Source organism: Doryrhamphus excisus, chromosome 14, assembly GCF_030265055.1.
Source record: "Doryrhamphus excisus isolate RoL2022-K1 chromosome 14, RoL_Dexc_1.0, whole genome shotgun sequence".
NCBI lineage: Eukaryota > Metazoa > Chordata > Actinopteri > Syngnathiformes > Syngnathidae > Doryrhamphus > Doryrhamphus excisus.
In genome coordinates, this window is record NC_080479.1 from 16,168,293 (window position 1) to 16,183,985 (window position 15,693).

The 15,693-nt window shown below is 38.5% G+C and overlaps 1 protein-coding gene across 2 annotated transcripts in view; it reads right to left on the bottom strand.

The window, feature by feature from the left end:
- Positions 1-15,693, bottom strand: part of stt3b (STT3 oligosaccharyltransferase complex catalytic subunit B) — a 65,801-nt gene that overhangs the window by 36,536 nt on the left and 13,572 nt on the right. For both annotated transcript variants that reach the window (XR_009119189.1, XM_058046358.1), the window contains exons 2-3: positions 6,148-6,256; positions 1,748-2,035 (exon numbers count right to left, since the gene is read on the bottom strand). Coding sequence is in view for 1 of the 2 variants with exons in the window: in XM_058046358.1 (XP_057902341.1) it covers positions 1,748-2,035; positions 6,148-6,256 (397 nt within the window). In the remaining variant the exon portion in view is untranslated. The remainder of the gene's footprint in view (positions 1-1,747; positions 2,036-6,147; positions 6,257-15,693) is intronic.

Consider the following 15,693-nt stretch of genomic DNA (forward strand, 5'->3'; position numbering starts at 1 on the left):
GGTGTCGTGTACATGAAATGAGTGGACATCAAAAATCATCAAAACTGCAAATATTCTACTACAAGACAAACATTTCAATATGACCATTACACTGTATGAGTCCACTGTGTGTCAAAATGCCAATGTTACCATGCTAGCAATGCTAACAACAATGTCTAGCTATGAAAATGGTTAAAATGCTACTATGCGGTTGCCATGCTAGTAATGTTAACATGCGAATATCTATCATGAAAGTTTTCATAAGTAAAAGCTAAAATGCTACTATGCTAATATTAGCATGCCAGGAATGCTAACATGGCAACTTTAGCATGATAATATCGAGAATGATAGTGGTAAGTGTTTATATATGTGTCTAACATGAAAAGAGTAAAAATGCGAGTATGCCAATGTTACCATGCTAGCAATGCTAACAACAATGTCTAGCTATGAAAATGGTTAAAATGCTACTATGCGGTTGCCATGCTAGTAATGTTACCATGCGAATATATATCATGAAAGTTTTCACAAGTAAAAGCTAAAATGCTACTATGCTAACATTAGCATGCCGGGAATGCTAACATGCCGACTTTAGCATGATAATATCGAGAATGATAGTGGTAAGTGTTTAGATACGTGTCTAACATGAAAAGAGTAAAAATGCTAGTATGCCAATGTTACCATGCTAGCAATGCTAACAACAATGTCTAGCTATGAAAATGGTTGAAATGCTACTATGCGGTTGTCACGCTAGTAATGTAACATGCAAATAACCATTATGAAGTTTCCATAAGTAAAAGCTAAAATGCTACTATGCTAACATTAGCATGCCGGGAATGCTAACATGCCAACTTTAGCATGATAACATCTAGAATGATAGTGGTCTTTATATATGTGTCTAACATGAAAAGAGTAAAAATGCTAGTATGCCAATGTTACCATGCTAGCAATGCTAACAACAATGTCTAGCTATGAAAATTGATAAAATGCTACTATGCGGTTGCCATGCTAGTAATTTTAACATTATAGCGAATTACAGCAAATATGTATCATGAAAGTTTTCATAAGTAAAAGCTAAAATGTTACTATGCTAATATTAGCATGCCAATTTTAGCATGTTAACATCTAGAATGATAGTGGTAAGTGTTTATATATGTGTCTAACATGAAAAGAGTAAAAATGCTAGTATGCCAACGTTGCCATGCTAGCAATGCTAACATGCCAACAACCCATCATGATAGCGTAATGTACAGGGAAGGCTAAATGTCCCAAACAAGTGGAGTACAAATATACGAATGCCGAAAATGTAAAGCAAAAAAAAAAAAAAAAAAAGTAGGAGAGGAGAGGAGCTAGATGTTGTATTGTATTCTTAAAGGTCATGTTCTTTTCAACATCTGCCATTACTGGGACTCCTCATGGTCGGCATAGAAACCCTGTTCGCCTTTCAAGACTTCTGATTTATTATTCATCATCTGAGCCGGGGCCACCTTTCTGACAGTATAAACAACGGAACAAAGCAATGAAGAGTCATATAGCGACATATATATATATATATATATAAATATATATACAGAGATTTAAACAGATCATTCAAAGCTGCGTGTTCCTTAATGGCTTAGCAAAGTATGTAAGAATTATACAGCTTTAATGAATACCCATATTTATGCAGCTGACCTTGGGTGTTTTTTTTTTTTGAATTTAAATGCTCTCTGATGCAGACATTGAAAAGCCTCCTCCACCAATTAGGAGCCATTCCATCAAGAATACATACCCAGAGGTAGTAGGTGAACTGCAGGGCAAAGATGGCAATGCCCTCGTTGTCAAACGAGCCGGCGACGGAGCGAGAGATGTAGCCGGGGACGATGGCAATGAAGCAGGCTGCCAGCAGTCCTGCACCCTGGTTCCACAGCTCTCGCGTCAGCAGGAAGGTGGAGATGGCGGTGAGGCCGCTGAATACCGGCGCCAGGAAGACGCACACGTCTCGGATGTGCACCGTGATGTGAAGCAGGTTGAGCACATAGTGGATAAGCCCGGCTGTCACCATTAAACCCGGGTATACCTGTGGAGGTGGGCAGAGATGGAGAGGTGGTAAGAAGCAAATCATAAAAATGGTCATAATCATGTTAAAAGGCTGATACTGACACAAATAGTGTTTAATAATATGTTTAATAATATAAATTTGGCAGAATTTGTGTCTGTAAGTAATGTGTAACTGTCTTTTTATGACCTGTGTTATTTTAAACAGTGTTTAATTATATCTAGCCTGGTGGCAGCCACATACAAATACACTAGAGTTGGGCGATATGGACCTTAGCCGAGTAAATAACGTATTTTCTGGACTATAAGTCGCTCCGAAGTATAAGTCGCACAAGGACAAAAATGCATAATTAGGTAGAAAAAAATACTGGAGTATAAGTCGGATTTTTTGCAGGTAATTTATTTGACAAACTACTTGACCAAAACAGACATTACGTCAAATATACACTCTTTATTGCTCTCTGGTTCTACCATATTTTACTTATTGTGTGGAAATATGGGCTAATAACTATAAAAGCAATTTTCACTCACTAAATGTACTGCAAAAAAAGGTCAGTAAGGATAATTCATATTGCCGCCGACAGAGAACATACTAACTCCCACGAATGCACGGGGAGAAATTCCACACAGTGGCACCTTGCTGTGAGACCTGCAAATACTCCACAAATACTTCAACTTGCTGATATAGTTCATCTTCAAACAGCTAAAATAATACATAAGGCTAAAAATAACCAATTAAAAATAAATAAAAAACATTAAAAATAAATAAAATTAAAAATAAATTAAAAATGTTTTATATAGATATAGATATAAATTAATATATATATATATAAATAAAAATAGTAGTATAAATAAAATTGAAAAATTTTAAAAAAAATTAAAAAACAAAAAAAACCCCCAACTTAAACTATATTAGGAAAGCAGGAAGTGAACAAATGTAACAGTTACTGATTTTAAAAGTACCAAATGGAGGGGTAGGATTTAATAAGCTTTGCTTCTTCCTACTCCTTTTGGACATGTGGAACTGTGAACTGATTATGGGATGCATTCAATTGTAATCTGATGCATGTTCAAATGAAATTAAACCATTACCATTACCAATTAACATAGCATGTTTTTGGAATGTGGGAGGAAACTGGAGTACAAATAAAAATAAAAATAGTAGTAAAAATAAAATTAAAAAAAAAAAATTTAAACAAAAAAAAAACAACTTAAACTATATTAGGAAAGCAGGAAGTGAACAAATGTGTAACAGTTACTGATTGTAAAAGTACCAGATGGAGGGGTAGGATTTAATAAGCTTTGCTTCTTCTTACTCCTTTTGGACATATAAAAATAAAAAAAAAAATAAAAAAAAGTGTGACTTATATGTACTGCAGTAAAGAACACTACAGTAAAAACGATCCCAGCATCTTTGAATGCGTCTTAAGTGACTTATTTACATTTTACTTCATGTAACCACTTTTATGCTTAAAAATGCTACATTCAAGGTGCAGCCATCAAATTTGAAGCGCAGCGTCGAGGGGATTACGGTATACGCTTTACCGAGCTAAAAGTTGTCAAAGTGGTAAAGACTGGCTGTTCCCATTACGACTCGCGGCGGCGGCACATTGTTGGTCTTGAGTGCTTGGTAAAAAAAAAAAAAACATGTCAGCCATGTCCCTGATGTGTGTTTCACATTATCAGCAATCTACGCATTTTTGCCTCGCTGTTCATCAAGTCGGGTTTTCCATCTGTAAATTGGCCAGCGCCTGAGAGACCTGAGCTTCATCGAGTATAATACAAATCCAGCACGGCTTGCACCTACGCCGAGTTGATTAATATCAAGATAATTACCAATTATCTTAATCTCAATGGAACAGGTCCTGTACACGTTGCTGAGCTAGTTTCACTGTCGAATTTGCATACAATTTTTGGACTCTTCGTGCATAATTTATCACCTCTTCTCACCAAATTGTATTCATTTAGTGATAAGTTAAGTAGTTTATAAAAACATAAGCTTCATATCACAACAACTTTCACCAAAAAAAAATGCACTTGTGTCATCGACCTTAGAGCAACAAAGCTTTGTTTATTTTCTCTATAGTGTGCCGTTGTTGGAGTGTAACAAGAAGCATTTCTTTATCTATGGAGAAAGGGTGTCTGGCAGTTCCCCTCCGCAGAGTGGAGGGTGGGTGGGTGGGTGGGTGGTAGTGAAATGGAAATGAGCTCGACTGGTCCAGGCAGACAAAAGCTGGGACCAAAAAAAGGAAGGCAGCATTGAAAATATTGCAAAAGCACAATAAGGAAAATGACAAAAGATTAAAAGAAGGACAAAAGACAGCAAAAAATGGCAGAGATAGACAAATAGATAGACAAGATACTTTATTCATCTCCGATAAGAGACAAATTTCCAGGCAGCTTTGCAAAGATGGGAACGCAAAGGTACAGGAAATGGACTGATGAACTTAAACAATAGCCACGTTTACATGGACCAAAAATATTCCAATTCCGTTCGGGTTATTTGCTCAAACGGAAAAGAATGTAACCTTTGTATACACCTCATTCCGAAAGTACCAATCCAAATGAATATATAATGGGATTCCCAGGGGTGGAATATTCCTTTCCCCAATCCGATTGAGGTATCTTGCACCTAGCAAGACATCGTCAAATCCCAAAAGTGTTAAGGCAGTCCCATAGTGTGCCTTTAGATATCAGTAAATTAGCTAAAATGCTAACATGTTAACCAAGGAGACCAGGGTTCAATTCCACCCTCGGCCATCTCTGTGTGGAGTTTGCATGTTCTCCCCGTGCATGCGTGGGTTTTTTCTCCGGGTACTCCGGTTTCCTCCCACATTCCAAAAACATGCTAGGTTAATTAGCGACTCCAAATTGTCCATAGGTATGAATGTTAGAAAATGTCCCTGAAATGCTGTGTTAGAAAATGCTAACATGCCAATGGCTACCATGCTAGTACCTAGCAAGACATCTTCAAGTCCCAAAAGTGTTAAGGCAGTCCCATAGTGTCCTCACATAATGCCATGTGTGTATTTGCCTTTAGATATCAGTCAATTAGCTAAAATGCTAACATGTTAACCAAGGAGACAAGGGTTAAATTCCACCCTCAGCTATCACTGTGTGGAGTTTGCATGTTCTCCCTGTGCATGCGTGGGTTTTTTCTCCGGGTACCTCCCACATTCCAAAAACATGCTAGGTTAATTAGCGACTCCAAATTGTCCATAGGTATGAATGTTAGAAAATGTCCCTGAAATGCTGTGTTAGAAAATGCTAACATGCCAATGGCTACCATGCTAGTACCTAGCAAGACATCTTCAAGTCCCAAAAGTGTTAAGGCAGTCCCATAGTGTCCTCACATAATGCCATGTGTGTATTTGCCTTTAGATATCAGTCAATTAGCTAAAATGCTAACATGTTAACCAAGGAGACAAGGGTTAAATTCCACCCTCAGCTATCACTGTGTGGAGTTTGCATGTTCTCCCTGTGCATACGTGTGTTTTTTCTCCGGGTACTCCGGTTTCCTCCCACATTCCAAAAAAAACGTGCTAGGTTAATTAGCGACTCCAAATTGTCCATAGGTATGAATGTTAGAAAATGTCCCTGAAATGCTGTGTTAGAAAATGCTAACATGCCAATGGCTACCATGCTAGCACCTAGCAAGACATCCTCAAGTCCCAAAAGTGTTAAGGCAGTCCCATAGTGTCCCCTCATAATGCCATGTGTGTATTTGCCTTTTAGATATCAGTAAATTAGCTAAAATGCTAACATGTTAACCAAGGAGACCAGGGTTCAATTCCACCCTCGGCTATCACTCTTGTGGAGTTTGCATGTTCTCCCTGTGCATACGTGTTTTTTCTCCGGGTACTCCGGTTTCCTCCCACATTCCAAAAACATGCTAGGTTAATTAGCGACTCCAAATTGTCCATAGGTATGAATGTGAGTGTGAATGGTTGTTTGTCTATATGTGCCCTGTGATTGGCTGGCCACCAGTCAGTCCAGGGTGTAACCCCGCCTCTCGCCCCAAATACAGCCGGTATAGGCTCCAGCACCCCCCATATCACCCGGTAGAATATGAACGAATTAATGGTTGGTACTGAAGGGTTCCGATGGGGTTCGTATAGTTACGGCGTGACTTACCGTGCCACCCACAATCCTTCCCAACGGGTACCACGCTCTTTCGTCAAACCAGTTGAGAAACTCATAGAAACCATTAGTTGTGAGATGATGCGTTGATCTGTAGTTGAACCTGAGGACACACAGACAGACAAAAAAAGAGAGGGTTTAAATCCAAGACGGAGAATATGGCCGTGCACAAAAAGGGAAAAGACTTGCATTTTTTGTCGCACGGTTTGCCAAATACTAATATACGTACGCAGTACTACTTAACATTTTCCGGGGGCAAACAGAATTGGGTAAGTAAGCTGCAGTGGCTTTTGCCTTGTTTAAAAGAAGCTCAGAATCTCATGTGAGCTTTTGCGGTGATGCCAACTGCCCTAAGGTTAGCTTCAAGTTAATGTATTATATATTTATATATATATATATATATATATATTTTTTTATTATAAACAGGAACGATGGCAGGCAATGGCACACTGTGGAATTCTAACTGCAATCTACGGCATAGGCTGAGGTGAAAATGCAAAAAATGGAGCAAAAAGACAAAAAGAGATGTAAGAAATCCGGGGGAACAACAACAATGCGTTGAGGTATGTACCCACACTTCCATAACACTGTGATGCCGAGGGAGCTGGAACACAGTCAAGTGCCAGAATAAAAGAGGCTATAGACTGCTGCCAATATGAATAAAATGTATACTGTAGACAGTACCGATGCCCCCCCCCCCCGTTGACGTGGTTTGATCTACACCGAGCTCAGATGATGAAGGGCGATGGCTCTGATACAATTCATTATGAATGCGAAGCGAGCTCTTGGCAAGACAAGAAAGGGAAGGTGATTGTCGTAGTTTCATGCTAACAGAGATGTATATAACCCAAGCAAAGGGAACATTACCAAGATATACTTATGCTAATTAGGTAGCACAGCTAAGAGCCAGAGATCCCGCAGCTCAGATGCGATGGATAAACAGCTCTCTCGCACAGAAAAATATAAAGGCGTATTTAAAAAAAAAAAAACAAGCCAAAACTTTACAAGCATGCAAACTGGTGTACATAAGCAATCAAAAGACAGACAAAAAAGAAACATTTTAATACGCTTTGCTTAAGTTTATATACATAAAAAAATGCTAGTACGTGCATGTTCACATGCTAGCAAAATGCTAACAACAATGTCGAGACATGAAAATGGATAAATTCCTACTATGCGGTTGTCACGCTAGTCATGTTAACATGCAGATATCATGAAAGTTTTCACAAGTAAAAGCTAAAATGCTACTATGCTAATATTAGCATGCCGAAAATGTTAACATGCAAACTCTAGCATGAGAATATCTAGAATGATAGTCGTAAGTGTTTGTATATGTGTCTAACATGAAAAGAGTAAAAATGCTAGCAATGCTAACAACAATGTCTAGTTATGAAAATGGATAAAATGCTACTATGTGGTTGCCATGCTGGTAATGTCAACATGTGAACATCTATAATGAAAGTTTTCATAAGTAAAAGCGAAACTGCTACTATGCTAATATTAGCATGCCAGGAATGCTAACATGCCAACTTTAGCATGAGAACTTCTAGAATGATAGTGGTAAGTGTTTATATATGTGTCTAACATGAAAAGAGTAAAAATGCTAGTATGCCAATGTTAACATGCTAGCAATGCTAACAACAATGTCTAGCTATGAAAATGGATCAAATTCTACTATGCGGTTGCCATGCTAGTAATGTTAACATACGAATATCTGTCATGAAAGTTTTCATAAGTAAAATCTGAAATGCTACTATGCTAATATTAGCATGCCAGGAATGCTAACATGCCAACTTTAGCATGATAATATCGAGAATGATAGTGTTTATATACGTGTCTAACATGAAGAGTAAAAATGCTAACAATGCTAACAACAATGTCTAGCTATGAAAATGGATCAAATTCTACTATGCGGTTGCCATGCTAGTAATGTTAACATGCGAATATCTGTCATGAAAGTTTTCATAAGTAAAAGCTAAAATGCTACTATGCTAATATTAGCATGCCAGGAATGCTAACATGCCAACTTAGCATGATAACATCTACAATGATAGTTGTAAGTGTTATATATGTGTCGAAACATGTTATCAATGTTACCATGCTAGCAAAATGGTCCTCTCTCCTCTAAAGAATCCTTTAAAAATCAATTCCTGGATCCCGACGGTAATCCGGATCACCCCCAAAATATCAGTTCTTCCATATCCCATTTCAGACAGTTCATAAAAATGTAATTTATATTAATTTAGAAAAAAAAACAAAGAAAAGCAAAAAACAAAGTCCGCGCTACGCTTGGTGGAGGAAACAAACGCTTTTCGAGGTAGTTTGTTGCACCTTTTTTCGTGCAAACTACGTTTCGGTTATGCCAACAGCCACTTACGATGGAGTCTGTCAACCAGTCCCAAGGGGACTCGACAAAGGAGTTGCACTGAATAATGAAAATAATTGCAATTAATTCATGTATCATCATCATTCCACTGGCTCATTCTCATCCCTGTTACTTTGTGTTAACATTCACAACTGCATATGTCGTATTTATTATTCATGTACAGCTGCCACATACACTGCTACTGCTGCTGCTTATTGTTGCTAATGTTGACGACATGTTTATGGACTATGAATATAGCCTAAGTTCTTTGTATTGTGGCTTTTGTACCAGAGTAGTTAGATACGATTATGACAATAGAAAGTTTGCTGCATAGAAAAAAAAATGAGATATGGGCCATCATTTAAATAGGAAAATTAGCTCTGACATGTTGTGGAAGTGGTAACTCGGGACTCCATGCAAGCATCAAAATTGATTTTAATCAAGGCTTTTTTTCCCCCTGTTAAGATGTTGAGAGAGTCATCAGCAGCAGCATGACTAAGCACACTGGATCGGCCGGCATCGACTATGTGACCAGATACACGATCATTTCCTTTTGGCTCCGAGGGTCCAATCAGCTCACTGACTAATTCATCATCCCTGCTTAAACATCACAAAACAACAGACTCCCAATAGACCCGACAGGAAAAGGAAGCACATAAAACACCCGCTTCTCAGAGTGGAAAATCCTCAAAGCAAGTTCAAGTGTTGAAAAAGATGTGAGGTAATTGCTAAGCAAGGTAAGCAAGTCATTTAGAAGAGAAGGATATTGGCAACACAATAATAACACGATAAATATTCAACTGGTTTACTCCGAGATGCAACCACCTGCATAATATGAAGTTAAATAAGACGTACAGTTACATTGTTGCTGATAAACAATATTATTGTCAATTATTTTTACACATTTTTTCTATTAAATATAATGGTAATGGTTTTATTTCATTTAAACATGCATCAGATTACAATTGAATGCATCCCATAATCAGTTCACAGTTCCACATGTCCAAAAGGAGTAGGAAGAAGCAAAGCTTATTAAATCCTACCCCTCCATCTGGTACTTTTACAATCAGTAACTGTTACATTTGTTCACTTCCTGCTTTCCTAATATAGTTTAAGTTGTTTTTTTTTGTTTGGTTATTTTTTTGTTTTATATTTTTAATTTTTTTAATTAAATTTTTTAATTTAATTTTTTTATTACTATTTTTGTTTTTGTTTATTTTTATTTGTCCTCCGGTTTCCTCCCACATTCCAAAAAACATGCTATGTTAACTTATTAAATCCTACCCCTCAATCTGGTACTTTTACAATCAGTAACTGTTACATTTGTTCACTTCCTGCTTTCCATAATACAGTTGTTTATGGAAAAAGTTTTTTTTATTTTTTTTTAAATAATGTACCTCGTACGAGGTCATATGACCATACAATGACATTATGTCAATATAGTGATAATATAATGATAATATATGGCATAATAATGCAAGTACACCATATCAAAAGCAATAAACTTGAATTTCTCAATAGTATTTAACATTGCAAATTGAATGTCACAAACAGAGAAGAAAGAGAATCATTCAGAGTGCAGGCCTCCGCCAAGCGCAATAGTGCCCCCCCCCCTCTTTGTGATTCACGGCAAAATAATAATCCCCCATTTTTTGGGGGGAAAAAACGCAGAAACAATCATAACCTCTGTACTGAGCTTGGTAACAAAAAAGACCAATGAATATTACATTTATGCTGATGAACGTTGTACCCTTTCAACAAAAATACACGCAAAAACTGCAGTTAAATAATTTGTGTGAATGTTTTCATAAACCGCTTCCATAACTTCATACCTGCTCAAACTTTTGAGGATTTTAACTCCTCAAAGTTGAACATTTTCAGTATTGTGAGACATGTGACTACCAAGTGGCCCCTGTAAATTCACTTGGTATTTTGAAAGCTGTGCTTTGCACCGGCTGATCTTTGGCATTCCAAGACTGTGTAAAAAAAAAAAAAAAAAGAGGCCTTATTTTGATGCGTCTTTGAAGAGGTGTTTGGGGAAACAAAAACCTTGCAGGCAGGCAAAAGCCATTAAAAAAAAAAAGTCTTCTGAACTGAAATGCCTCCTCGTTTTTGCTCCACTTCTTTCTCCTCCTCTGCTCGCTAATGAAGTGACCCCCTCAGCCAAGCTGCGAGTGCATCTTTGGTGGTTGAAAGCAGCCAGGTGCATACACTCACTAGCAGTTTTCCTGATTACAGCAAAAGGCAAGAAGCCATACAGATTATCTTTTCATGTTGTCAAAAATGCTGAGGTTCACATCGGGAGTGACCGGGATGGATAGGATCAGGTACATCATAGGGACATTACATGTTAGAGGCCTTGGCGATAAAGTCAGAGAGGCCAGACTGAGATGGTTGGGACATGTCAGAGATGAGGATGCTGAGGTTCTCATTGGGAGTGACCAGGATGGATAGGATCAGGAACGGGACATTACATGTTAGAGGCATTGGAGATAAAATCAGAGAGGCCAGACTGAGATGGTTGGGACATGTCAGAGATGAGGATGCTGAGGTTCTCATTGGGAGTGACCAGGATGGATAGGATCATAGGCACATTACATGTTAGAGGCCTTGGAGATAAAGTCAGAGAGGCCAGACTGAGATGGTTGGGACATGTCAGAGATGAGGATGCTGATGTCCTCATTGGGAGTGACCAGGATGGATAGGATCAGGAACGGGACATTACATGTTAGAGGCCTTGGAGACTGAGATGGTTGGGACATGTCAGAGATGAGGATACTGAGGTTCTCATTGCGAGTGACCAGGATGGATAGGATCAGGTACATCATAGGGACATTACATGTTAGAGGCCTTGGAGATAAAGTCAGAGAGGCCAGACTGAGATGGTTGGGACATGTCAGAGATGAGGATGCTGAGGTTCTCATTGGGAGTGACCAGGATGGATAGGATCAGGTACATCATAGGGACATTACATGTTAGAGGCCTTGGCGATAAAGTCAGAGAGGCCAGACTGAGATGGTTGGGACATGTCAGAGATGAGGATGCTGAGGTTCTCATTGGGAGTCACCAGGATGGATAGGATCAGGAACGGGATATTACATGTTAGAGGGCTTGGCGATAAAGTCAGAGAGGCCAGACTGAGATGGTTGGGACATGTCAGAGATGAGGATGCTGAGGTTCTCATTGGGAGTGACCAGGATGGATAGGATCAGGAACGGGATATTACATGTTAGAGGGCTTGGAGATAAAGTCAGAGAGGCTGGACTGAGATGGTTGGGACATGTCAGAGATGAGGATGCTGAGGTTCTCATTGGGAGTGACCAGGATGGATAGGATCAGGAACGGGACATTACATGTTAGAGGCCTTGGAGATAGTGTCAGAGAGGCCAGACTGAGATGGTTGGGACATGTCAGAGATGAGGATGCTGAGGTTCTCATTGGGAGTGACCAGGATGGATAGGATCAGGAACGAGTACATCAGAGGGACATTACATGTTAGAGGCCTTGGAGATTAAGTTAGAGAGGCCAGACTGAGATGGTTGGGACATGTCAGAGATGAGGATGCTGAGGTTCTCATTGGGAGTGACCAGGATGAATAGGATCAGGTACATCATAGGGACATTATACATTACAGGCCTTATATGGAATATGGAAGACAGGGTTGGATGGAAGCGGTTGATTTGCTGTGGCGACCCCTGAAGGGAAGAGCCGAAGGAAAGAAGAAGAAGAACGACAACGCTAATGTGCTTATATTTTGTGCTTGATCTTAAATAATGCAATAATGCGATCAAACCACCCCCCTACCATTTATCATATGAAAAATGAGAGTTGTATTGAGGTGATATTTAAAAAGAAAATTGACACAAGATGGCAAACTATTGCAGCCGATTTGCAGGGAAGTGAACCCTATTAAAATTCTGTGCTGAATATGCGAGGGGCAAATCCCTAATCCTGTTACAAGACACATTGGCATCCATAATCACATGTGACTCCCCCAAAGAGGATGTCAGCTAAAACCCGTCTTGTGAATATGCTGCACTGACAGAATTCATTTGCAACAGATGTTTCTGTGACAGCCACCAAAGTACGGAAAAGATGGCCAGATGGAAATTAGGAGGGTGGTTCCAATCACGGGAGATTAAGATTAAATACAAAGTAGTGTCAATAACTACCGTTTCGAACAGTTGGATGGAGATAAATGTAACCGCTATATTATATGCATTTGACTTTACACTGACCTAATTAGCATCAATCTGTGAAATCAGTCATAATTAACCAATTTACCGATCCAATGACGGCATAAATGAGCTGTCAGAGTTTTGTCCTGGTCGCTTGTACCAATCGCTTCCATTTTGCTGTATTGCTGCAATTCCCTTGACTGTGGTTATTGTTTTTTGTTGTTGTTTTTGATGTACATATATTTATATAGTGTTATTTTGAACAGCACCTGCCACTTTTATATTTATATTGTTATTCATTGTGTTATTTTTAGCCTTTTCCTGATTCTTAGGTTTTACTTTCTACAAAACGCACCGTGGAGTTACACTCAAATTTGTATGTTGTATGAAATACAATGACAATAAAGGCGATTCTGATTCTGAAACACAAACACATACCGTATTTTGTGGACTATAAGTCGCTCCGGAGTACAAGTCGCACAAGGCCAAAAATGCATAATTAGGTAGAAAAAAATACATACATAAGTCGCACTGGAGTATAAGTCGCACAAGGACAAAAATGCATAATTAGGTAGAAAAAAAAACATATATAAGTCGCACTGAGGTATAAGTCGCACAAGGCCAAAAATGCATAATTAGGTAGAAAAAAAAAACATACATAAGTCGCACTGGAATATAAGTCGCACAAGGCCAAAAATGCATAATTAGGTTGAAAAAAAAACATACATAAGTCGCACTGGAATATAAGTCGCACAAGGCCAAAAATGCATAATTAGGTTGAAAAAAAAACATACATAAGTCGCACAAGGCCAAAAATGCATAACTAGGTAGAAAAAAAATATACATAAGCCACAATGGAGTATAAGTCGCACAAGGCCAAAAATGCATAATTAGGTCGAAAAAAAAACATACATAAGTCGCACTAGCGTATAAGTCGCACAAGGCCAAAAAGGCATAATTAGGTAAAAAAAACCAAAAACATACATAAGTCGCACTGGAGTATAAGTCGCAAAAGGCCAAAAATGCATAATTAGGTAGAAAAAAAACATACATAAGTTGCACTGGAGTATAAGTTGCACAAGGCCAAAAATGCATAATTAGGTAGAAAAAAAAAACATACATAAGTCACACTGGAGTATAAGTTGCACAAGGCCAAAAATGCATGAATGGAATTGGAATATTTGGGTCCATGTAAACGTGGACTATTGAAACCAGTCTTACTTGTGTCAGACTGCATTGTCGGCACCGTAGAAACACGGTGAAATTGTCTCTGACGCACATCAAATCATGCTAACAACTCTCCAACGGCAAACTCTCTTGATCAGGTCTATTTCATTTTTCTAAATAAGGGCCGTAGACAACAACGAGCCATGTGGTCCCAACTGCATGCAACCTTATACCGAGCTCCTTTGATGTAGCAGCCGCCATCCACGTAATTTAATGAGCAACCGAGCTGAATACAGATCTAACTCCACAGGGGGACCTTTTTGACTTTGTAAAACACAAAGTTACACTATTATAACGCTTCCTGTGCATGCATTATTTAGCGGAGGAAGAGGACACCGATTTGTTTAGTGGGGGAGGGGGGGGGCAACATTCCTGTGCTAAAATAAGCTTCGGATATTCTTCCAATTATATAGCACTCCAGTTATAGGGAGTTTTCACACATAAGATGTTTTGGGTTCGTTGACAAGGATGAAGGACGGTTCGTTGAAGATGATATTGTCGTGATGCTCATCAGGCCGGGGCAACTCAAAATTAATCTCAGCACCAAGAGAATTTATTTTCGCTATGACGGAAAGCATGCAGTACAGCGTTTTGGAAGGCCCTTACTGAGTCACAGTGGTTGAACTTCATATAAATTATCTGTACTTCTTAAAATGGTTGCAACACTGTAGTAAGAACCATTGTGGGACCATCGCAACAAGGTGCATTCACAAGCACAACTAGGTCGTTACAGCAGCTTTAAATTACTTCTAAAACTGGAACAGTTGTCCAATTATTCCAACTATTGTGGTATTACATGATTTTTTTAACCCTCCTCGACCAGTTTTCCATTTTAATGCATAAAAAGAATCACATAACATTTGTTTATTGCATTAAAGGCTTTTTTGACTTTGTCAGGAAACTCTTATTTCAACAAAATTAAACCAAAAAAAATTTTTTTTTTTACTACATTTTAAAATGGTCTGGTTGAAATTATGACCTCTGTATTGTTAGGGTTGGTTTTGACACGGTTATTATAATATGAATACAAAGCAATATTTTGAGCCACAACGAAAGTCGCACAAGGCCAAAAATGCATAATTAGGTAGAAAAAAACATACATAAGTCACACTGGAGTATAAGTCCCACAAGGCCAAAAATGCATAATTAGGTAAAAAATAACATATATAAGTCGCACTGGAGTACAAGTTCTCTTGTAGAGAAGTATTGGATGACATCTTTTTTTTTAGCTAATTGGTTATTTTTAGCCTTATGCATTATTTTAGCTGTTTGAAGATGAACTATATCAGCGAGTTGAAGTATTTGTGATTTTAGAAATAAGGAGTTAGTATGTTCTCTGTAGGCGGCATTATGAATTATCCTGACTGGCCTTTTTTTTGCAATACATTTAAGCTGAGTGAAGATTGCTTTTGTAGTTATTAGCCCATATGTATAAATGGCTAATGGCTAGTGTAAGCGTCACGAAAGATCGGTGGTACCGTTACATGCAGAGCCTCCATTTCCACAGCCCCGATAAACATTTGTAGCGCTGGCAACGACACTTGTGGCTGACTTTTGAAATTCCAGATGATAAAAATCAAAAGCGTTAAGCATTTGCAGATTAAAGCATGCGTGTGAAATCCACGATATGATAGCATCTTCATAGAAACTGGGCTTCGGGCAAAAACGAATACATAAAAAGGCAGCGATGAGCTCATAGTGACAACTTCCCACTCTCCTCTCCATCATACTTGGTAGAGATTAGGAGTAGCTGAATGACTGGACTCGACT